We start from the raw sequence: 26,726 nt of genomic DNA, 5'->3' as shown, positions 1-26,726 counted from the left end.
GATAGCCATACAAAGTCCATCTTACGCTCTACCAATCGGAAGCATGTTCCTAAATGATGCTAAAATCGGACTTAAATAAACTCATAAATCCTTTAACTCATGCAATGTCAGCAGATAGAGAAATTAGTCAGTTCTAATTCCAGCGCTCCTGGATGCGAGCGAATAGCTTTCTTCTTTTACATTTTTAATGATAATAGTGGTAAAAGAGAAAAGTGTCAAAATTGCTCTCTCATGAACAATTATACCAGAAAAGTAAAGGAACGGAAAACTGGTGGATCTGGTAGCAATGTCAAAAAGTCCCAATTTACATTAGGCCATTTTACTTGCGGCAATTGTCAGTTTGTGGGTGAGAGAGGGTGTTGAGAAGCAAAGGGTTACCATATACCTCACCTCCCTCTCGATAAAACTGACAATTGCCGCAAGGAAAATTGCCTAATATAAATATGGACAAAGAAACATTAAAAAAATCAATTTTCTTCTCTTATTTCACAGTTTTTAATTTTGTTTTGTCAGCGTTCGACTCTTTCTTCTGAAAACTTCATTGTGAAATAATCGTCAAACAAATGTCGAAAAATCAGTTCTACCTGCAGAAATTTGTCTCACTCTCTTAAAAATTGCTGCCAGTTTTACCACTTTTTGGGGTTAAGGAACGCTTTACAGGTTAAAAATGGTAACCTCAAGTAAGTAAAGGAACACAGCTAATATAACTGCTACTTTAATACGTCTCACTGGTCTGAAGCTCTTATATTATTTATTCTACTTATATAGTAATATTCGAATAGATTCGGAATTTTTGAAATATTCAACGGACTGAAAGTTTTATACATTTTCAGATTGCTCCTTACGCAAAAGCACCGTTCACCATCCTCCATTGAATAGTTCATTTTCCTGCATAAAGTTCAAAGCGGATTTATGTGAATTCGTGTATTGTTTAACTCGTACCAGTTCAGGAGACTGAGGATTCAGTTCTATCTAGATCTACTCCTGGATGCGAGCTAAGTAAATGCGGGTTATTCTGAATGAAAACTCCCCGTCTCTTTTCTCACTCAATTCGTGAGTGGTTTAACACGCGTAAGGTCAAGCGACTAAACATTTATTTAGTTCGATTTACAGCTGCTCCTACTCTGGCTAGTCTAAAGCTCTTATATTTACTCCACTTCTACACTCCACTGAACCTAAATGAACAAGATCATTTAACTCGAACAAGGTGAGGCGACTGACTGATCCGAAGCTCTTATATTTAGTTTTAGTAATATTCGAATAGATCCGGAATTTTTAAAATGTTGAAAAATGTTTGTCCATGACCTGGGATTCCCCGAAGGTGTCGCGTCAGTGAATTCATCCTCAAATTTACTGTTTAATGTATAATTTATCCAAAACTAAGGTTCTAAGAATGTCCACAAGATGGTAGATGAAGTGAGTGAGAGCATTGGAAATTTCACAACACATAAAAGGCAGATAGATGCTCAATATTAACTTCGGTACAAGTTCAAGAGGAACCAGGCAAGAACAATGTTAAACCGCAGTATATTCGACTGCAGATCATGAGGAGTTTGGGAAGATATTCCAGACTCTACTGCTCCGGGTTAACCGCGCCATGAACCACGCAAAGGTGACTATTTCGAGAATACTTTGCATTGGGGCGATAAATTGAACATCAGATAGATTCTTAGAAGAGATTTCAGATTCTAGCAGAGAGAGGTGGCATATCACATGCTAAACATCGATACCAATGGGGGTTTTGGCAAACTTCACTAAGACCATCTTCTTGTCATCAATGATGTTGCCATCTAAAGCAGCGGGTGTTCAAATTCAAATATTTACCGGCAAGTTCAATGAAAACGAAATCCTCACTTAACAAAGTTCGCGGTGTGCTTTAAATGATGGGTCAACATGATAGAAACGGAAGCATGCTCATATTCTTCAGTCACCAAAACAAGACAGTGGACGTAACGGTGAATCTTTCACAGAGGAAGCAGCTGTATGGCACTCTCATTTTGATTAGTCTTGGCGATCTCTTCAAGACCAGGCTGGCTAAGACTAAGGGCTCGAATTCTGCGTTTATAGTTATTGAGATGTGGATTCCAGTGGTTGTCAACTCAATACTTTTATATATTTTCTTCTAAACGAAAAGTACTTTTTTCTTCCTTTCTTCCTTCACTTTCATCCACCACTGTAACAATTATCACCGGAGACATTACCATTTAGTGCCTATCAAAAAATACTAGCAGCAGTAACAACATAACAATTTTATAGTATCTCCATATGCATGTTATTTTATTATTTATTATTAACAACAGCGAATAATTTTTCTTAACATGAAAAGAAAAGAAAAAATACACTAAAAGGCGATAGAGAAGCCACTTCGTGAAAATATCTGTTTGGCAAATTTCCATACAACAAATTCATTTTTATGCACATAATTTGCGCAATTCGGTTGTTGTTTTACAACTTTTTGGTTTATCATCATCGTCATCATCTGCAGCGGCAGCTACTACAACCTGCAATAACATGAATTTATTAGGTTTTTTTTTTTTTTGCTGGCTTGCTGCTACACTCATATATCCAATGATTAATTTAATAAAATATCTTTTTTCTTAGTTTTTGGCAAATGTTTTTGTGGGGGGAAAATTCGAAAAACAAAAAACTCTCACACACACCTCAGATTTTAGCCGGTTTTTCGATGGAGAAAAACAAATCCTCCATTCCAAAGAAATATGTGTCTTAAGATTCAAAGTCTTAATGAATTCATTAGTTTTTCTTTGCGTGCTACCACATATTAAACGGTTATGGTGTTTTTTTGTGGAAAGGATTATATTGAATGTTGGGGGTTAGGAGAAATTCGGAGAAAAAAATGTTCCTTGTTTCGCAATATAGTTATGTAGTAATATTCGAATCGAATCGGAATTTTTGTATAGTGAATGAAGTTAATAAAGGTATTGGTTTATAATGAAAAAGGTCGTAGGGGAATCTGTGGGGTAAACTCTTAGAATCCTTAGGAAATGCCGATGGTCACACTAGACTTGTTTTAATTGAAGCCTTAGGAATTCTTGCATATATAGTAATATTCGAATAAATCGGAATTTTTAAATATTGAGGACAGTTTTTTGTTTGTTGGAAAATTATCTCCACAATCTATGTAAATTATTCATATAGTAATAATCGAATCATGCGGAGTTTTTTTTTAAATGGAGTATGAGCTTTAATCCTGTGCAGATCCAATAATGCAATCAATCCAGAATTTTTAAACGTTGGGGAAAATTTGTTCTTGGTTGTAAAATGATCTCAAAAATCTATGTAAACTATTAATATAGTAATATTCGAATCAACCGGAATTTTCCTATGGAGTATGATCTTAAATCCTGAAAAACACAAATCCTACCGCCAATATTCCGAAATGCTTTATCACATGAATGCCCATACCAACCTGTTAGATTGATAATAGCTTTGATGGCTTTTTTTGCTTCCCAAAAACAGTTTTTAAGACATTTAACCAATGATCTAACAGAGTCGTTCAATGTCCAGGTTTTTTTTTTCTTGAGATTTTCGCTAATAAATTAACAGCACGTCATTTATTAAAGTGTTCACATACAATTTTATAATACATACCACAAACTCTGCTAGTCTACATTTGCCATTCTCGCGCTGGTTGGTTGGTCGTTGTGCCACGCTTGTTTGTTGGCAATTTTGTGTAAAGTTTTATTGATTTTTTCCACAACATCAGCAGCAGTGCGCTGCAGCACCACAATATGTGTTTAATTAATTTAAACATGCACAAATCTTTTAAACTCTCCATGATATGAATATAAAAGATTGGGGTTAGTTTGTGCTGAGTTTAATTCTTTTACTTTAACGTCGTCATGGTGGGGTTTCTTTATTTATGGGTGTTTAATTAACACCGGAAATTAAAAAATTTCGATTTTTTTTTGCACACCAAACCAAATTTCGATAAGGTGGGGATTATGTGGTTGATGAAGTAAATTGTTGCAAAATTTGTTTTGGTCACTTTTTGTGCGTTCAATTTCAATTTGAAATGCTTTGATTTTTGGGAAAATTATAAAGGGTCAGTGGGTCATTGGGTAGAGTTGGCAAAGTGGCAAACTGTGTGGAGGTTTTTCTCACGAAACGATTATGTATTTAAATTGTTTTTAGATATATTTGAAGAGTTACACAGTGGACGTTTTAAATAACAATTTATCTCCAAAATATGTTTGGTAACTCTTGTGCCAGACACTGAAAATAATACATGAAAATATTTTAGCTTTTAGGAGAGAGCGGAGGTGAAGGAGCTCCCTTTCTCCCTTCTTACCCATAAGCTCAAAACATTTTCATGAAAATTTTCATAGTCTGACACAAGACTTATATTCGAATAGAAACGTGAAACCAACCAGTATTATTTTGAATTATTTTATGTTATTGTTTTTATCATCAATGAATTCCACACATGTAAATAGTTCCTTTTACATTACGTTTCCAGTAACTTCATTCATAATTAGATTAATACGGCGTTTATATTATAGTTTTTTGCAGGGTTAACCTTCTTTATGAGGATTTGTTTGAAGTATATACAATGGAAATGACATTTGAAACCCAGACCCACTGGGTTAACCTTGTTATATATAAACGGCCTATAAGAATACAATTCACTCTTGAATTTAAATTTAACAGCTAAAAATACACCTCTGTAAATATATTTAATACTACTACTTTAAGCAACTATGTACTACTAAATTGTATCAAACATGACTAGACGACTTTGTCGCTTCTCAAAAGTGAATTTAAGTAGATAAAATTCAATAAATTCGTTCATTCCTCTTGAGCAACTTGAACTCTGTACATCAACCTCAGTGCTTCCTTAAGTAGTTGAAACTGATAGCAGAGCATTAACCGCAATATAGAGAGTGAAAAAGTACTCTTTTAAAACCTAAACATTTGGTGTTTTTTGTTATATTGTATGTCCTCATACAACCTTCGCAAACAGTCCGTTACAAACGAAAATTTTAATTCCGATGGGATTTAGGTTTTTTAATTGATGTTTTCCAGCCACTTGGTGTTTCTTAATCAATAATTGTTTAAAGATGTTTTAGAAGGATTACATAGGGGAAGTTTTTAATATTTTTCTCCAACAGTTTGTTTAGTAATATTCGAATTGAAGAAACTTTTAATTGCGATGAGCATTAATATTTTTATTGAGGGTTTCCATTCTATCAGTACTCTTAGTTTGTTTGTTTTTTCGAAAATTATCGAATCGGAATTTCTAATAACAATAAGTTCTTATGTTTTTCAGATTTTTTACAGTCCATTAGAGTTGTGTACTTCCGGAACGAACTAGTTCCAAGGAACTATTGGAACTATATCCAGCTCTTGCGTTTATATAGTTCCTTTAGTTCATATAGTTCCTTTCGTTTTTCTCGTTCCTTCAATTTAACGCCTAAGTCGATCTTTCGTTTGCTGTTTGTTCGCTGCAATTTATTTATTTTTATGTCAATTCCTCCACCAAGCAATGAAAACATTTCGGTCTCGGAACTATTTGGAACGAAAAAAAAGCAAAAAGAGCGACGAAAGAGAAAAATTCGTTAAACTATTGCGGTTTTGGAACTATTTGGAATGAAAAAAACGATGAAAGAGAAAGATTCGGTGAACTATTTCGATCTCGGAAATATTTGGAACTACTTTAAGAAATTAGTTCCTCTTGCGAAAAGGAACTAGAAAGATCGATCCGCTCCGGGAACTAGATTGCCCAACTCTACAGTCCATTGGTATTTTGTAGGTCCAACGTTTACCTGAAAGAAAATAAAATATTATATTAATATTTTATGAGAATTTTTTGAAAAAAAAAAACTTTTATTCCTTAAAACTCTTTTTAGCATAGCAGAACATCTTCGTCATATTGTTGCTTGTAAACTGATTCAATTAGAATTGGCACTTCATATTTTAAAAGTTTTAAAAAGTTCCGCTTTAAAGCGAACTATGTGTGAATTATTTAAATGGTACTACCTCATAATAGTATTCAACAGCCAAGATCATCCATATACGTCAACGTGACTACATGATACTTGTACTCACAATGAGAATAACAATCAGTCGTCGTTGAGCAGCCGACAAGTAACATGTGCATGGATGTACGCATAATTTTAGTGGGGACACTGAACAAAACCGCACACACCCACCACATGTTTACTGGTCGCAGTTCTAACAACCACTGAATACTGATACAAACTTTCTTGTGATTCTCTCACTACTTTACTCTCTTTTTTATATTGAGCATCAATGATTCAATCTGGCCATTATAGGTCTTTATTTAATTCTTCAAGCCTTATTTGATATGAGAGTAATGTTGGAATCAATCTGAACTTTTCCCGGTTCAGCATAGACATTCCCTCTTAATTTCTATCACTGGATTTAGTAATATTCGAACCAATTCGGAATTTGTATACCATTAATTTTTATTTTGCTTAAAAGACATTATTTGAGGCAATCTTTATTTCCTTGCCACAAAATCTTCTCAAGTACTTATATCTTCTGCAGCGAATTTGATAGGAGAGTAATGTTAGAATCAATTTGCGATTTTCCCAGTCCAGGGCAGAAGTTTCTTTTATGTAATTTTCTCAATTTCTACATTAGATTTAGTAATATTCGAATCAATCGGAATCAATGCTAGAATCAATTTGAGCTTTTCCCAGTCCAGGGTCTGAATTCTCGTTCTATGAAAATTTGAAATGAAAATTTTTATTAAGAAAATAAATGTTAAATCAAAAATTGTATGAAGCAAATATTTTTCATTTCAAATTTTGATAGAACAAAAATCCAGCCCCAGTACAGAAGTTTCTTCTAGGCAATTTTTTTCCCAGTCCAGTACAGAAGTTTCTTCTAGCCAAATTTCTTAATTTCTACACTAGCTTTAGTAATATTCGAATCAATCGGTATATCAATCTTTTCCCGCGACTGATTTTCCCTCTATTTTTTTCTTTTTAATTTCTGTATCAATGTTAGAATCAATTTGAGCTTTTCAAAGCCCAGAGGCTGAATTCTCGGTCTATGAAAATTTGAAATGAAAAGTTTTATTAAGGAAATAAATGCCAAATGAAAAATTGTTTCAAATTATCATAGAACAAGAATCCAGCCCTCAGGAAAGAAGTTTCTTCTAGGCAATTTTTTCCCAAATTTGTTAATTTCTGCTCTAGCTTTAGTAATATTCGAATCAATCGGAATCAGTTTTTCCCAAGACTGATTTTTTTCTTCTAATTTATGTAGCTTTTCAGATGTCTTGTAAAGTCTTCCGAATAATATCTTACGCTTTTCCTCTTCCCATTTAAAAACAAAAGCGTACCCACACCTTTCTGAAGATGGCCCCTTTGTGTCCAACTGAGCACTGACTTAGCCTTCACCCCATATTTACATGCCAACAATTATTTTCTTCATTAAATATTTTGTTATTTCAATTGTTTTTCAGTCAAATAAACGAAGTCCAAATTGGAAATATGTACGTCAATAGCCTAGGTTACGGTTGCATTGTTTTGGGGGCAACAAATTACAATGCACAGTTAATTGCTTTCAATATTTTTTCTCTGTTATGCCTCAAGAACTTTATTGTTTACTCATATGAAACTGTAAAGAACTCTCAGACAGCCTTAATGTCCGAATGACGGTCACTTGTAACATGCCACATCTTATAAAAGAAACGCTATACAAGGTTACATATCAAGAAAACAATATAACCGTAAATTGATTGATGGTGGCGCTTCAAGTTAAGGTTACATGGGCAAGAGCTTTTATTGGAAAAATGAAATCAACCTTGTAATGAATTGAATTTTAGAATTTTGTTTAGATATTTTGTAAAAAGGCGCAGGATAGATTAACAGATGACGAGAATAAGAAGATAGAGAAAAAGATATTCAATGAGACTTTTCTCAGCTCTTTTCTCTTTGAAAAATTTTACCATAATTAAGCATCCATCTGCCCAAGTTCCCCCGCTGAACAAAAGTGAAAACAAGCTAATTCCATGTCTCATTTTTCATTTCAATTATAAGTAGCTTAGCTGGGTATTAGTTAAGTAAATACAAAAGTCTAAGAAAAATGAAAATATAATTAAAAAATAATAATTAACACAATAGACTTAGAAACTCAAACCCAAAAGCCAGCAACAAGAGACAACCACAACAAAAAACTAACAAAAACTAAAAAAAACAAAAATTTCTTAATGAAATTACTTACAACTTAATCAAAGAGAGTGGAAAAAAAAAATATATATATATATATGGCAATTAATATGACACCTTAGGGGTTCCAAGACAACACCCAGCTGATAAGGCACAACAACAAAGAAAATCATTTCACCACCTATGAAAAAATGGTCGACACTATGGAACAACAAAAAAACGACACGACTAAAGATAACACTTCATAAGCCACATCAATGGCTCCATTGAATATTAAAAACTATTTTTCTTTGCAACAACAAAAATAACATAACCAAACTTTTGTAAAAAAAAGGCCTCATAAAAAGAAAACAATCACCTAAGAAGAGATAACATTTTATAATTACATACTCTTGCGACGACTAACAATATCAGTTAGCCGCCACCAGCCGCAGCGCAGACAACAAGAACTGACTGACCATAAGGCAACCAATCTCATCACATTGTATGTCAAGTGGCATTTTCTTTGGTTGTAAACAAATCCGCGTGACAAAAGCCTCATCTCGAAACACCACCACCACCTATGTTTTGTTTCAAAGCTCTTTAATAATGAAGAGATGGACCAAATGTCCTCAGGTTCTGTGTCGAACAATGCACAAATCTTTCAAAACTTTCTCCTCACATGTCGTTAATACAAAATTAGTTCATTCATATCATTTGGAGCAATAAGTCTTTTGTGTTTTGTTTTTCTGCTCTTCATAACTAATTCGTGTGTAATTTTTGTGTTTAAGCGTTTTGTTTTTTTTTCTTTTCTTAAAAAGGAAATTAATCATTATTATTATTAGAGAAGAATGTTTTGGAGGCATTGTAAAACGTTTTACAGCTCAATTAAGTTGTCGTGGTAATATTTTTATTGAGAAATGTAACATGGCACTTCGGGGTTGCCAGATTTAGAAATGAGGAGGTCATATTATGAATTATGAATGGTATTTAGCAAATGTTATGAGACAATGCCGTTGCTGAAGTGGTGATGGTGTCCCAAACCTAACGCAGCACGAACAAGAAAATTAAAACTTATATGCTTCCTAGTACCATGTAGTAATATTCGAATCAAAACGCAATTTTAATCTTATACTATGTTTACATTTACGAAATCCACTCGAGTTCAATTGTCAATTCCATTGCTCAAACCTCAAATGAAATCCATTCGATTTCAGATGAGTTTTCATTTGACGTATACACAAAGGAATTGACAGATGAAATCGAGTGGATTTCGTAAATGTAAACATAGTATAAGTCATCTGACATATTGATGAAAATAATTTGTCACAGAAAATGATTTCGGAGAAATGTTCGATAAATAAATCAGTGATTTCTCGAATTATAAGTCGGGTTTGTGCAACTGGATCAGTACTGACAGTTCAACACAGAGGAAGGCCCGAAAATCTTTATTCTGTTAATAAGTTGTAACAGAAATAAAAACATGCATTTAACTGCAACAGAATTGGTGAGAGAGTTATCAGAAGTGACAGTTTACCACAGAGGAACTGAATTTGTGAAAGAGTTATTATCAGTAGTGACACTTCATCGCGAAGGAAGGCCCTGATAAACTTCGGTCCGCACTGATCAAGAAATTGTGAGAGAAATTGAAAAAAGAACACCCATTTAAAAGTTCAACTGAATTGATTACAGAGTTATCACTGGACATAAGCTCAAGATCAGTGGTTAGCCGAGCTGTGGCAGCAAATCAGCATCCCCGGAAGCCATCAAAACAGAGTTATCATTGGACATAAGCTCAACAGCAGTGGGTAGCCGAGCTGTGGCAGCAGATCTGCATCCCCGATAAACTTCAGTCCGCACTGATCAAGAAATTGTGAGAGAAATTAAAAAAAAAACACCCATTTAAAAGTTCAACTGAATTGGTCACAGAGTTATCATTGGACATAAGCTCAATATCAGTGGGTAGCCGAGCTGTAGCATCAGATCTGCATCCCCGGAAGCCATCAAAACAGAGTTATCATTGGACATAAGCTCAAGATCAGTGGGTAGCCAAGCTGTGACAGCAGATCTGCATCCTCGGAAGCCATCAAAACAGCCCTTTATATCTGAAAAGAATCACAAATGCTCATATCAATTGGAATCTGTATCAATGGAATATTTTGTTCTCGGATGACTCTAAGTTTAGTACTAAAGGCCAGACACGTAAAATTTTATGGTGAGAAGGCCATACGACGCAAGTCGCAGTATTGCAAGGGTACTGTAAAGCATGGAGGTGGGTCAATAGTGCTACGGGGCTGTTTTTCTTTTTATGTGCTTGGACCTATCCATGAAATAAAGGAAGTAATGGATGGCTATGTTTACAAAACTGTGTTGTAAAATTGATGCTTCCCTTCGCTAAAGAAAGTATGCCGCTTGATTGGGTGTTTCAGCATGACAATGATCCCAAACATGCTTGAAACATGTCAAAGATTGGTTGCGGAAATCAAAAATCAGAGTTTTATCATGGCCGGTACAATAGCCTAATATTAAGCCCTTAGTGAACCTTTGAAGTACCGTAGACACGAAAATCAAAACAGATTCGCAAAGTCAGCAGTTTCCAACGGATTCAGGATGCTTTTGTTCTCGGAAGACTCTAAGTTTAGTACTAAAGGTCAGGCACGTAAACTTTTACGGTGAGAAGGCCAACAAATGAAAGACTCAAGTCGCAGTATTGCAAGGGTACTGTGAAGCATGGAGGTGGGTCAGTAGTGCTACGGGGCTGTTTTTCTTTTTATGTGCTTGGAACTATCCAGGAAAAAAAGGAAGTAATGGATCGCTATGTTTACAAAAATTTGTTGTAAAACGTGATGCTTCCCTTCGCTGAAGAAAGTATGCCCCTTGATTGGGTGTTTCAGCATGACATTTACCCCAAACATGCTTGAAAAAAACCCGAGTTTTATCATGGCCGGCACAATAGCCTAATATTAAGCCCTTAGTGCACCTTTGAAGTATCGTAGACAGTAAAATCAAAAGAGATTCGCAAACAAAGTCAACATTTTCCATAGGATTCAGGATGCTTGGAATTGTAAAGCCAAGGATAAAATTGATATTCTCGCCGATTCAATGCCTCATAGGTGTTAAGTTGTTATCAAAAATAATTTATTTTATATTTCAACCCAGTCGATTACTTTTACGAGAAAGCCAAGACCTTTAAGGCGTTGACACGAATTCAGCTTCGAATCAATTGGAATTTTAAAGTCTCTTCAAGTTCACGTTGGAAGTAGAAGATAATATCATTTCCAGCGTTTTCCTTTGCTCCAAATTCCTCCCCTTATTTCCCCTTTAACAGATATGAAAGTCATAATCGGGGGTGATTATGAATGTAATCTCTCCGTAAATTTTGTCTTTCTTCCATTTCAACTTAAAGGAGAAAGTGAGGAAACTCACGGGGAGTCGATATTTGTGATTCAAAATTTGAAATCTCTGCAACACGGAGGAAAAAAACGGCCTCTCTAACATCCCAGCAAAATTTATTTGAAGTTGTTCCTTGTGAAGTAGTGATTGAATAACTTTTTTTGAAGCAGTCCACGCAGAGTCATGAAAAATGCAGTCCGTTCTTCACATTTTGACAATGTCCGATTTGAATCCATTTCATAAAATTTTCACATTTTAAAAATTTCAAAATTTTGCAAAAAAAAAAACTTAAAAAGACAAAGAACATAATTTGTTTCTTGTTAATTATAATAACAGCAATATGTTTGCATCCATAAAAAGTAATTTGTATACAAAAAATAATAAAAGTGATTTCGAACTACATCTTTGTTTGTAGCCAAAGAAGTAGTTGAATCATATGTTGTTGTGATTTATTCACTACCAAGAACTAATGCAAAATGTGTGCTTAAGAAGTAAATTAGACAGTATCCTCACTGCACCATGCCCTTGTAAAAATCATGACTTCTTTCACATAAAAAGATGTAGTCCGGAATCACTTGCACTCATGATTTAACTACTTCTTTGGCTACAAACATTTTGCTGGGATATGTCCCAAACCTATTTTGGAGCAAACATATATATGTTTGCAAGTCCAAAACATAACATATATTTGGGTCATGCAAACAAATGTATGTTTGTTTGCAAACAAATATTTGTTTTGGTGCACTTTGTATATGTACATTATTTTCTCCGTAGAACATTGCATAAATTTTCCTCTATTGCCTCGTTCCTGCTTTCAAGCGGCATTGCTTTTAAGGTGAATTCGACAATAAAACATTTTTGCAGCAATCGGAATTTTGTAGCTTATTGAAATATACATTGGAGCCTCTTCTTCTTCCTGCTCTCAAGCGGCGTTGCTTTTAATGCGAATTTGGTAATAGTAATATTCGAATCAATCGGAATTTTTAAGTATATTTGGGTTCAAGATGGAGGCCGAGTATAAAGGGCATGGCATTCTTGGTTAAATTATTTCTCGCAAAATAATAAAGGACTGCCGAGACAAATTCGAACTAGGTTGCCCCTTTCGTTTTAGCCACTTATGTACCTAGGCCTTAAGTCAAATTTCATTGGGTTCATTTATTCTTTCAACTAAAATCTAATTAATTGAGCTATATGCCCTAAGCAGTTTTTTTACTGAAAAAATTAACTGTCGAGTCATTTCTTATCCTTTGTAGAAATCTGGTAACATTTTACAATTTTTCTTAAACATAGACAGAAGTTCCAACATCTTCCACATTGTCTCTTTTCGTTCTCCTATTCCTGCATAAATTTCACTTTAAATCCATTTAATTTTCAATCAATTTAGTCTTCTAAATGAAAAATCGATTTGATTTAATATCATTTTTACAAACTCTTCATTTCCATCTCTGTCAATTTTCTAACATTCCCGTTGGATGATGAGTATGATGTTCGGCGGCATGTCCATGCAGATGTAAAAATCTCGATATCCGTACGATGACTGTACCGGCCGCGACCATCATCTATCTGGTACGTTATGGCCAAGTTTAATAACATTTAATGTGAAATTGGTAATGGTGTAAAAAAATATAATGAAGTGCAGTTCACATGCATAACCTGTATATGAGTTTACATGCGGGGAATATGGGTATTAGAGGGGGTAGTACAGGGGCTCAATTCTGTTTCTATGAAAATGTGAAATGAAAAATTTTATAAAGGAAATAAATGTCAAATGAAAAAAATTATAAAGAAAATATTTTCCATTTCAAATTTTCACTAAAGCACCTTCAATGTAAATGCGCTATAAATATATGTTGTGTTCGCATTTCTCCCAATTTTTTACAGATTAGACAGAAAATTTTATGTAAATGTTGAAAAGTAAAACCGGTGACATTTTTGCTTAAAGGCCTCGGTAAAGAAGAAGAATTGAATTCTTGCATAATTAATTTCTGATAAAAGAATAAACAACGGCCGAGACAGTTTACAGATCGCAGTTACTCCATTATTTCCTCCAAACTTCTAACAATTTGCAATGTTTCGGTGTCTTAAAAGATTTTCGTTTTTCAACGGTTTTGTTTTTCGGAACATTTTATTTATTTATAGTAATATTCGAATAGAAACGGAATTTTTTACGCATCCAAATCCAATCCCCACTTTAATATCCCATATACAGACATGTCATGCCATGATAGTGATGGTATATGATGATGATGGTGCTTCATTAAATGTTATCAGTGAGTATCTAACGTTTTGTTCAACATCAACGTTCATTCACATCATGATTGTCATGATCATCAGAAGAAGAAAAAATGCTCAGCTCACAACATATAGGAAAAAACCTGAAGGAGGCATGTTTTATTAGAGGAATATATGAAAACGTAATGTGCATCACTAATATCTTTTTTGTACTAAGCGAAAAAAGTTATTACTGTTTACTACATGGGTTATAAGGCTTGGGTTCCAGCAAGAAAGTTTTTTTTTGTATAGGAAATTAATGTAATTTTTCCTTCAAAAACATAGGAGGGATACATATTACCATTTTAATTAAAATAATGTTCTTAATTAGAAAACGTGAGAAAGATTTTGAGTGGAGGAAAGCTAAATTATGGAGTTTCAGGATTGAGGAAAACATTATTGTGGCTTATTTGTCAATGTATTAAGTATAAAATTTGGGATACATACTCAAATGTATGAAAATAGTAATATTCGAATAGATCGAAATCTTTAATGGAAATTTGCTCGATGATGCATAATAGGCATAGTAGTATCGCCCTTTTTTGTGTTGGATTTTTGGGGTATGCAGTTTAATGAATTTTTATTTATTTTGTCTAAATTGTTACTAGTGACAAGACCACAGCGATAAATGTTAATATTTAGTAGGTGGCGAAGTAGCTACGGGATTACTTTTATGTTAGTACAGTAAGCCATTCTGTTAGTAAGTAAGATGCTATCCAAATAAACATGGCCTTTGGCAAAATTGATTCATAATAGCTCTTGGTAGCCCTTGCTGCGAGGAAAATTCTGTACTTAATTATGCATCTTAAACTAGTTAGATAACCCCGTGTTCTTTGATCCTCAACTAAATTTAATCTCATATTTCGCAAAATAAATAATAACAGGTTCCATTTTCCTCCACATTAAAAACCAAAACTTTGCAATAATTCTAATTTGTTTCCTGGAGGCCAAAAACCTCTCATTTTATTAATAGCATAGCCAAAAGCTATTGTATATAATTGGCATAACGTTTAAAGCAAAATGCTATTGTAAAATTAACCCCATAATCATGCAGCAATATAATAAGAAAATAAAAAAATACAACACAACAACAATAAATTGTTAAACATTTGGTGCCATTTATGCGAAACATAAAATTTTTTGTTTGCAAAAATAAATCTAAAAAAACAGACCCAGAACAAGTTCTTTTGAAAAAAAGCTAATCTGAAACAAAAAAACTCTAAACCGTGACCAAAACTTTAAGCTCAGACATATTGACACCAGCAGCACGAGAGCCCCACAAATGCTGCCTAAATGTCTGTTTTGTTTTGCCATTAACATTTGCCTTTGATTTCAATTAAAACCAGAAAAAATAACAATACCTACCGGCTGCTTTTGCCGGTCGGTCTGTCCCACAATTCATGTACACACCTGAAAACTTCTCACAACAGAAAGAAACTCTAAACAATGGCAAGAAAAAAGGAGTCAAACACAGAAATTAGTTAATAATTCAATGCAGGTAGATATTGTTTAATGACTGCTAATAAATTAAATGTTACACCCTATACAAATATGTTTTTTTGCTTCGTTCGCCTTTTGTTGTAATTATCTAATAAATCATGCATGCCGGCGAATTTTTCTTTGGTCTTTCTGTTGTAGGCCATTTGTGGTGCTCCGGATAATTGGAAAGTGTAACAGAAAATTTGCTTAAGAATTGCGTTGTAATGTAAATGGAACACCAAGGTCTCGGTACATAAGAACCAGAACATTTTTGCTTAAGACATTTCCTTTCCGACCCAAATTCGAACTAGGTTACCCCTTACTTTTAGTCTCTTACCAGAAATGACTTGAGCAATAATGCCAAGCTGCCTGTATCGAGGCATTAACTGCAATGGTCCTGCACGATTTTAGAATTTATAAAAATCGTTCCTTATTTGAAGCTTGAGCGGGATGGTAATGCTCAAGTTTACCCAAACTTTGGAATAAATTGAGTTCAAGAAAATATGCTATAGTAATATTCGAATCAAACGAAATTTTTGAATTACCACAAAATATTTTAGTAGGTAAATATGGCCTTTAACATGTGCCATAAAAAAGGGCTAAAGGCCTCGGTACACAGTAGAGTTGGGCAATCTCGTTCCGTTCCGCAAAAGGAACTAGGTCGTTCAGTTAGTTCCATAGTTCCTTTTAGTACCATCCTTTATGTGTATACCCACACTCACTCAGTTCATATCGTTCGTGTTTCTTCTTCATCAAAACAAAAGAAAAATAAATTGTTTTCGGCTTTCTTCATTGTAGATTACAAATATTTAAAACAAATTTACAATCGTTTTGCTAATTAAAAATACTTCAATTGTTTTTTTAATTCGGCAAAGATCAGTTTAGTAAGGCCGTCATCAGACCATCTGCTTTTTCACATGTATGACATCAGCTGTTCTGTATATTAGTATACCCAAAGTGACAACATACATGTGAAAAAGCAGATGGTCTGATGGGCGCCTAAGAAATGAAAAACGAAATGACACTATGAGATTTCTTATTCACTAATAAAAGACAGGGAGAGAGAGAGACAACTGATGTTAAATGGACTGATGGAACTAACTGAAAGAGAGGAGCAAAAAGAATGGGAGAAAATCGAACGAGGGAGCGATAGCAACTAGCTGAACCGCATAGTCGGATCTAGTACCGGTCGTTCCTTTTGTGGAGTAGTTCCTTTGAACTAGTTCGTTCCGGAACGACACAACTCGAGTACACAGGCAGTTGGCTTTCTTGCTTGCGCTATTGCTGGTAGAAAATTAAAGGAAAATTGCAATGAATTAAGAACTGCCAAACTATGCATCATTGACCCCAATGATATTCGGCTTGGGATACGTTTAGTAATATTCGAAACGATCAGGAACTTTTATCTTTAACAGTATTAAAATCTTTTTTTAATTAAAGAATTTTTTAGTAATATTCGAATAGATCGGAATTTTTTATCCATTGCAATTTCAAGATCTATTAGGTGTTTTTAGTAGCATTGATAATTTTCGTAAAGTTCCATTTCTCATATTAAAGCTTAGTATACATATATAAAATTTTATGTTGTTTAATTCGACCATCTTTCTTCTCTTTCTCCCTCAAAATATTTATCAACATTTGCGATGAATAATGCATTGCCAAAACCAAAATGATGTCATATTTTTTTTTAAAGGATTTGCAAACTTTGTCTTCTTTGTTACGGACAATTAACTCTTGTTTAGAAAACTAACAGCAAATCAAAGACAGGTTTTTATACACATGGAATTATCCGGGCATGTTCACACAAGTCTATAAACATATTTATCGGTATGGATTTTAGATAAATGCGTGTATAACAGGAAACCGTATGGACACATGTTTGAAACACACATTGAAGGGAGGGAGAGACGAGAAGAAAGGCCAGAGAATGAAGAGGCCTTTAAGTGAAGGAAATTTAAAAAGCAAAATTGTCATATCTCAGATCCCAAAATGTTAAATATAAAAAACGTTTAAAATCACTACGTCGATTCAAATTCTATAACTTTTACTCTCATAATAGCAACAAAATTTAAAAATAGTAATATTCGAATTGATACGGAATCTTTATTTCATGTAGCTCTTATTTCATTCAGCACACTTTTTACCCAAGAATTGGGCAATGAAGAATTTCTTCAGTGTTATTGCCCGCTTATAAGGCCCTGTAACACCTAGTGCCTTTGTATATTTCATCTTTTGATCTGTTTTCCTTTCATTTTCCCTCTCTTGCTTTGGTTTCTTCCTTAAATCTCCTCTTAAAACCTTTTTTCACTTACTGTCCCGTATTTTTTTTTTTATAAAAACGCCCATCATTAAATGTGTCGTTAGTTGCGTTTGCAAGACATAACGCCTCTTCGTTGTCTGGAAATCAAAACAACAAAAAACATAAACTTGATTGCGTGAGCGTTGATAGCAGGCTACGCAGCAGCAGCTGGTTAAAGACACAGGACATGCAGTTTAAAAATCATTTTAACAAAGTTAAAGAGTGAGGTTATTAAAGGCATTGGATGCAGGAACGAAGAAAAAAATATAGAGTATAATGAGGAAGGTTCAATACGATCATGTAGAGAATAGAAAGAGAATCCAGACAGGTACAGTTAGTTCAAGAAAACTTTTTATGAGTATTTATTTGACGTATGGGCAATGGAATTGACAATTAATATCTACTGGATTTACTAACAGCTGATCTCCATACCAGTTGTCAAAATGCGTTATTGTGAATAAAATCACACACAAAATGTAAACAAGCAACTCACAGTAATGCATTAATGTGAGCAAATTTGACGTTTGACACGGTTTGATGTAACACCTTCTTATATATTTACGATGTAAATATACCATTATGTTTTTAAGGCATTAAATAGCTCTTCTATAACAACAAAGGTTCCATCTATTAAAAATATGACGCAAATTTTTAATTTGCAGTAAAACTTTTTGAACCTTTTAAGTGTTGTTATTGTCGGTCAAATAAGACTGGTTATCTGGTCAAAGAATAAATGTATCCTATTCAAATACTATCCCCTGCAATAACAATATTCTCCCAATTCCCTTTTCCAAATCCCAATAACCACATTTTTGTGTAGGTTCAATGTATGTTTTTGAATCAAAACCAATTTCAAATATTTATTTTAATCATTTTAAGCCAGCAAGTGGCATCCAGCCAGACAAAAACCCCAACACCAGCATAATTTTGTCTTCATCTTTCTTTCCATGCAACTTCTTCCTGTCATTTACACTAATTTCATACAATTTACCTGATTTCATTATGTGAGTAACTCAACTGGCTTCTATTGTTGTTGACTCCCAGTAATTTCCCATTAATGGAATGGCTTTTGGATGGATGTAAGGCACATAGTAAGAATGGAGCGGAAAAAAAATCCGATCAACCTCCAAACACAAAACACTTGTAATGGAAACAACGCCAAGGAAATTACTTTGTCTGAGAATTAATGGATACGCATTTAATGTGCTCTGGTGGATAGATGGTGTTCAAAAATCAATAGAAAGAGTAGAGAGAGCAAGCAGCCTAAGGGGAGAAGGAAATGATTGTAATGTTGATAACTAATTATATTTCTAGTGTGATATAGGAGGAGGAGGGATTGACGGCTATGGGAATAATTTTCTTGTAATATCTTTTTTCTGTTATTAAAAGCGTTTAATGACTTCTCAAGCTATTAAAATTTTTATGAAAAGGAAATGTTGTAAGCAAAAAAAGAGAAAAATATATGTAGCGGAAATGTTTTAAATTATATATGTAAATATTTATAAGTGCATGCTTTCATAAGTTACTCTTAGACTTGATACAGAATGCTGTGGATACAAACTCCGTTGAATCAATGAGATCCAGTTGATTGACAATTCATGTATAGCACGTATATTATGGTTGAGTTGGGCAATCTAGTATCCGGAGCGGATCCCAAAAGGAACTAGTTCCAAATAGTTCCGAGATCGATATAGTTCAACAAATCTTTCTCTTTCATCGTTGTTTTCATTCCAAATAGTTCCGAGATCGATATAGTTCAACGAATCTTTCTCTTTCATCGTTCTTTTCGTTCCAAATAGTTCCGAGACCGAAATAGTTCAACGAATCTTTCTCTTTCGTCGCTCTGTTTGTTTTCTTTTTTTCGTTTCAAATAGTTCCGAGACCGAAATGTTTTCATTGTTTGGTGTATGAATTGACATAAAAATAAATAAAATGCAGCGAACAAACAGCAACAACGAAAGATCGACGTAGGCGTTAAATTCAAGGAACGAGAAAAACGAAAGGAACTATATGAACTAAAGGAACTATATAAACGCAAGAGCTGGATATAGTTCCAATAGTTCCTTGACCGGAATAGTTCCTTGGAACTAGTTCGTTCCGGAACTACACAACTCTATAGTATAGGTCTCAATTTGAAATCTCAAATTCTTATTCCTTCTTGGTGGGTTATGCCGATGGCATTGCAGCAGTTATCAAAGCCTAGAACTGGCTATGCAAAAACCCGAAATTGTACTTCTCACGAGTAGACATATGCCTTCAGAAATCGATATGCATATTGGTGACTTAATAATTCCCACCAAGTCATTCCTCAAATACTTAAGGCTGCTGCACATACGGTACGTTGAGTGTCAAGTTACAACAATCACACGAAAACTTCAAGAACAAACTTGGCATCACTTACACATTTTTTCATGTGGTTGTTGTTTGTGACGCGTGAAACGACACTCAGCGGACCTTAGGAATGAAGCTGGACTCTAAACTGAACCTGAACAAAGGCTGCAAAAATGACAGCTCAAATGAGTAGGTAGATGGCAAACACTGGTGGCTCCCTACCGAGCAGAAGAAAACTTCTTATGGAGGTGATTAACAGCATACTAATTTTTGGATGTGAAATCTGGGCACCGACGATCGAAACCTAGTCGGGAGCGAAAACAAATATTTGGCGTACAAAGACTTGCTGTAGAAAGGCCTAAAAAGAACTATCGTATCAGCAGAAGCCATCGCTGTAATAGCCGGTATGATCTCTTTCGATCTGCAGGCAATGAAGCGGCGTAAAGCTTTCACCGCAAGATTGAAAAATGTAACCCAACCTGATGTAACAAATGCTATACAAGATGAAGCAATGGATATATGGCAACTCCGGTGGACGAACTAAACGAAAGGATGATGGACACACAAGCAGATCTCTGAACTCCGAATTACATATGTGTTCCTTTACTTACCTGTGGTTACCATTTGTTACCATTTTTAACATGCGTTCCTTAACCCCAAAAAGTGGTAAAACTGGCAGCAATTTTTAAGAGAGTGAGAGAGGAGATGGAGCACATATGCCTTTCTCTTCTACCACAGGCTACCCGACAAATTTCTGCAGCTAAAAAATGGTAGAACTGATTTTTCGACTTTTGTTTGACGATTATTTCACAATGAAGAAAAAATGGAAGAAAAACAGAAGAAAAAGTCGAACGCTGACAAAACAAAATTAAAAACTGTGAAATAAAAGAAGAAAATTGATTTTTTATGTTTCTTTTTGACATTGCTACCAGATCTACCATTTTTTCGTACCTTTACTTTTCTGGTAAAACTGGTCATGAGAGACCAATTTTGACAGTTTTCTCTTTTACCACTAAAAAGTAAAGGAACAAAGCTTTGGTGTAGCAGAAAGCACGTCGAGGTGTGAATTATTACCTAACACAGATGCTCTCTGCACACGGTTACTTCCGAAAATACACGTACAGCGTGGGGAAATATAGAACACCGTGGTATATCTACGAAGAGAAGTTTGGCGATGATGAACATACTTTCATGAAGTGTCAACAATGGGCTGCCAGCCGAGGATTACTGGAAGCAGATGTGGGAGAGCAGCCTTGTGGAAATATTCTTTACAAAATGAAAGAAGTTAAAAAGCAATTAAGGTCATTGCAGAAACGAAAAAAGAAGATATTGAGGCGACGAGCGATTAAAGAACAAATGCGGGGTCTGGACTCAGGAAAAAAGTAGAAGAAATGGTGCACGAACGCCAATTAGGCGATCCACCTCGAAGTAATACGAAAGCGGTGCCGAGGCAGATGGGTTTTTAGCCGGTATAAGACTCGTGTGCGGCATACGACGATTGTGACACACCGATTTTTGCAATTTACTCACCGGGTCTGTGACCAAAGGTTGCGCTCTGTTGGGATATCATATATCCGTTATTATTACACTGCTTCATCCGATAGTAGCTCGTACTATCGGGGCAGCTTTGATTATTATTTTGGTGTATAGTGTTTAAAAGGTATGTAGTAATATTCGAATCAATCCAGAATCTTTAAATCAATTTACTTAGAAAGTTCAATATTTTAAATTGGTTTAGGGTAATGTTCAAATTTATGCAGATTCTTCAAGTCAATTCACTTCTAATTCGCCTTCATTGAAGATCAGTGTCACCCAGTGTCTGGTGTATTTTGAAACCGTTGAAAGGTTCATAGCAATATTCGAATACGTCTGGAAACTTTAAATCTATTCACATCTTAAACTCTGGACTCTCAGAAAGGAGGTGGCACATGGGTACATTACACGATGTGTTTTTTACACATGGGTTATCACTTCTTATATATAAAATGTATATGCAAAGTGACACCACATATGTAAAATAACATATCGTGTAAAGTACCCACTACCTTTTTTACATAAAGGGCCGGAACCTGTACGTGTGTTAGCTAAGAAGAATTAGTCAGAAAAAGTAGCAGCTCGAGTTAAAAATCATATTACAAAAGGAAAGGAATAATATTCAAATCTAGATCGGCCGTGACGTCAATGTCCAAATTATTACTCTTATATTTTTGGATTCTATTTTTGATGAAAACAAAAATCATTGCTTCCATTTCAAAAAGAATCTGTCCTTTTCAAAGAACATCATTGCTACATATGACTTCTTATCACAAAGACAATCGCTAAAGTTAGCTGTCGTCTGCCAGCATGACTGTCCGTCCGCCTGTTTGTTTGTCTTTATGAATTTCATTATAAGCTCGCAATTTTTGGCAGACTGACTAGCTGGCCTGCCCCTGATTATGGACCATGATTCAAGAGTTTTCGGAACTTGTTGTTTCTTTTTTCATGACCGTCTCCATGATTTCTTATTGTCTTCCATTTTTTTTCTTTTCCTTTGCAAAACAAATTTTAAACTTTGTTCCAAGTTTTTAACCTGCAAAACTTTAAACTTGAAGTTAAAACACAAGTGCTAGCCGAAGCTGTGGACAAGAAACTGTATTTTTTTTCTTGTGGAATACATATGACTAATCAATATGAGATGGATGGTTGTGTTTCATTTTTTAAGCCGTTACTTTAGCCTTCTTTTATTTTTCGTAATTTAGTTGGAACTTTGGTTGTTTGTTATGCTTGTCTTCGTCGTTTTATTTCCCCTTTTCTTTTTTTTTTTTTTTTTGACCTGAGGCGGTTTTGCTTTAGTTGTTTTGCAAAGTTTTTTTTTTATTTTATAAACTTGAACTTTGGAACCCGACTAATGTTTGTGTGGCTGAACGATTTGCCACAGTTATTTTATTACTTTTTGTGGGGTTTTTTGTTTTGGTTGTGGCTTCAGATTTATAGTTTTTTGGCAAAGAATGGCTTTTATGACAAAATGTGGACTGGGAGAAATTGTGGCAGAGCAGTTATGTAGCAGCATTTAAATTGACAATCTTATGAAAAATTCTCCATGAAATAGGTGAAAGATACATAATATTCCTTTAAAATTAAAATTTGTATATTAATTGATTTTATTTTAGTAATATTCAAATAGAACGGAATTTTTTTATATCCTCAATATCATGGACAGTGCCCTGCTACATTTAAACATCCTTCGTGTACTAGTAATATTCGAATCAACTCGGAATTTGTATAGCATTAGCGGTATTCACTCATGTTGGTAAATTGGCATTGTAGATCTTGTTAATATTGTAGATCTACAAGGGTTTACAATACCACAACAACAAAATGCATGAAAGCTTAATTTACCACAGGGTTGTTAGTTTACTCGACCTAAAAGTATTGTAAACATTCCATTGTACTTTTACAAGGGTGTAGAACATCTGATTGTTGTGTCATCACTTTGTTGTGAGTGTTATTTTATGTAGAAGTTTTGTTTTTTGGTAGAAAAAATGGGAAAAATAAAAAGAATAAAAAAAATAATAAAAGAATGGAGGTCAAGAAAAAAACAATTTGTTATGAAAAAAGTTAATAAAACTGAAACTAAAAGATAGACTTACGATGACGTTAAAATGCTTTGATTTGTTTACGATATTCACAAAAAAGGCATTCACACTTCGTTGTAAAAAACCCTGGTACATATAGTACATTAACAAGAGTTTTAAATCTACCACAATGAGTGAATACCGCTATTTATTTCTCTCGGCTGGTGCTTACCTTTAGATGACTGGCACTGGACTAATAGTACGGTTACACTACAGTTTTTTGTCGGGTTATCCCTCTTCGAGAGGATTTATTTGACGTTTGCGCTATGGAATTGACATTTGAAATCCAAACCCACTGGGTTAATCCGGTTAAGTGTAACCGGGGTATGAACCCCACAATTTTCCTTTAAAATTCGACATGTTGTATGATTTGATTTTGTTTTAGTACTATTCAAATAGAGCGGAATTTTTTTAAACTTCGAAATCTTGGCCTATGCCTAGCAGCATCGGAATGTTTATAGTATTTTTTCTCTCAACTGGTACCTTGCTTTAGGTTAAGGCATCGGCTCCTCATTTACAAAAAGGTCCTATAGATGGGCTCATATCTTCTGCTATAAGCTCAAAACTTGTTTTTTCTTCCTTCGTTTTTCCCGGTGTATAGAAGCATACAAATTTGCCAATTTCTATGCTGTAATAAACCAAAAGACTTTCATCATTGATAACTCATAGCCAGCCGACTCATGTTGAATGAAATGAGGGATTGGACAATAGTTTGTGGCATTTTTTTGATAAGTTATAGCCAGCCGACTCATGTGGAATGAATAAAATGAGAGAATGGACTCTGATGGACAATAGTTTGCGGTTTTTTATTCTCTAACGACAACAATATGTATTTTCAATATTTTTTTCCACAATATTTCCCCACATTTTCTCGTAATATTAAGATATTCCCTATATTAAAAATATATACTTATTAACTCCTTTCCATTCTTCTCTTTTTAGCATAACCGCCAGGAGTCTATATCACCTGAATATCATCGTTATGCCAGTATTGGTAAATTAACCAAGGCTGGAGCGTCGGCAAATTCAAATAATGCACCATTGAATACAAAACATACCGTTACCGTTGATATTCATAATAGCACCGGCAGCAGCAACAACAACAACAGCAATCATCACCATACTGGTACATCATCGTCCATCAGTTCTACAGGCAGCAGCAGTCATCATGGTCAGCACCATCATCATAACGGCAATAGCAGCAACAACAACAACAATGGCAACTATAGTGAAATTCATGCTTCATCATTTGCCACACCACCGACACGCCGTCGCTTTTTCAATCACAAAAATTTGCGCAATGCCTTAACTAACGGTGTCAGCGGTGTTGTTGGTCATCGTCGTACCGCTTCAAATGGCGGCAGTGGTAGTAGTAGCGGCTGTCCCATTGATACATCCTCGATATTATCCGAAGGTAAGGTTCAAAATGTGATACTTTGTTTTTCATTTGTTGCAAAGCAGAAAAAAAATGAAAATAAAGAAAACTGTGTGCATCCAATTCCGAAAAAATGGATATGCAACTTAAGCAGAAAAAAAAAACAAAAAAGAATTTGCACAGTGGTGTGCCTTTACTGGGAGACTAGAGATAAGGAAATTAAAAAAGTTTAGCAGAGATGTGTCCTTGTGGCAAAGCACCATATTCTATTGGGGACTCAATCCCAACAATTTGCCGCCCTTAGCAAAGACTCTGTCCCTTTTAGTTTTAGGAGCAAATGTAGTCCTCTATTTTAGTTGTTAAAAACGTAAATTTTTAGTATCGAAAACTATCCCCATTTTCAATTTCAGACCCAGTCAGCTGTTGAATAGTTGATTTTCAATTGTTTGCCTAAAAGTATGCAAGTGGTTTTAAAAATATTAAGCCACCTAACCACTGAAAATAAGTCTGTCTGGATACTTTCCCAGCAAGAATTGTCCAGCAAGAACTTTCTCAGAGAGTAAGGGATTTTTATTCTCTTTTGCTAGAAAATTTTAAAAAGTAAACAGACACCTTCCCAGCAAAAACCAGCAAGCAATCAGCTGACTTGCCAAAACAGAACAATTTGTCCGCCAACAAAGGAAGCAAACACGTTGTATTTTATTAAAAATAAAGAAGAAAATGAAATAAAAAAGTATTTTTCCACTTTACAAATTTGTTCTCCATAAAACAATACAATTAGACTATGTTATTTCCACAATAAAATTGTTTTTAATGTTCACAAACGTAAATCAACAAAAAACTAAAAACAGCTGATTGATTGTTTTCAGGAAGAAGAAGAGCTTGCAAGTGCTTGCTATAAGAAATTTGTCCAGCAAGAATTTGCAAGCTCTCAGTGAAAGAACTGTCAAAATGTCTCTCTCGAATCGCTCTCTTTTGCTGGTTTTTTGTGTTAACAGACGACTTCCAGCAACAATTGGTACAAATTGTTAAAAATTTTAGGGTAACCAGACACAGCTAATATGTTGCTGAAACAGAAACTCAAAGTCGCGATCCACACTAGAGTGATTTCATTGAAATAAATTTAGGAAATGTTGCGTTCTTATGCTTCCAATGGATTTCAGATAAGATTTCATTTGACGTTTGAGCAATGGAATTGACACTTGAAATCGAGTGGATTTCGTAAATGTAAACCTAGCATTAGAGAACTCGATCTAAGAACGCCTAATTTCATGAAATTATTGCATTGAAATCACTCTAGTGTGGATCAGGTCTTAGCAACGACTTACTTCTTAGTCGACTACATTGAGGAGCCAAGATAAAAATGTTCTTTCAATAGTTGTGTCTTTTTACTTTTTCAGTAATATTTATTCAGTAACTTTTTTTTAGAGAGTAAGAGAGATTTTACTCTTTGATACGAAAATAGAGAAAAAAGTAAAAAGACAGCATTTAATAAAATTTAGCAAGATAACAATTGATGACCAAAACAAAAATATTGGCGCCAATGCATGAAAGAAAAACTAACTCCAAAGCAATGAAAAAGTTCTTAAATTTTTAGCAAAATAAATAAAAAATAATTAATATATTAATAAAATAATCAATAAATATAGCTGAACTAGCGGACCCGGCGAACTTCGTCTCGCTATTAAGAAATAAAATTTCATACAAAAACTCAATTTTTGATTTTTCCAATTTTCCGACTTTTCCAGAGAGATTTTCCAAAATTATCTTCCGTAAAGACCTTCTCCTCGAAAATACGAATAACTGACAAAAAATTTACAGAAATC

General features: G+C 34.5%; 1 protein-coding gene across 11 annotated transcripts in view; it reads left to right on the top strand.

Moving 5' to 3' along the window:
• Nucleotides 1–26,726, top strand: part of rols (zinc-RING finger and ankyrin repeat domain-containing protein rolling pebbles) — a 256,019-nt gene that overhangs the window by 212,460 nt on the left and 16,833 nt on the right. For all 11 annotated transcript variants that reach the window (XM_073983117.1, XM_073983128.1, XM_073983119.1 and 8 more), the window contains one exon: nt 24,468–24,939. In XM_073983117.1, the coding sequence (XP_073839218.1) occupies nt 24,468–24,939 (472 nt within the window). The remainder of the gene's footprint in view (nt 1–24,467; nt 24,940–26,726) is intronic.

Source organism: Musca autumnalis, unplaced genomic scaffold, assembly GCF_047663935.1.
Source record: "Musca autumnalis isolate F117 unplaced genomic scaffold, ASM4766393v1 scaffold_4, whole genome shotgun sequence".
Classification (NCBI taxonomy): Eukaryota; Metazoa; Arthropoda; class Insecta; order Diptera; family Muscidae; genus Musca; species Musca autumnalis.
This window is presented reverse-complemented; position numbering and strand designations above follow the sequence as displayed.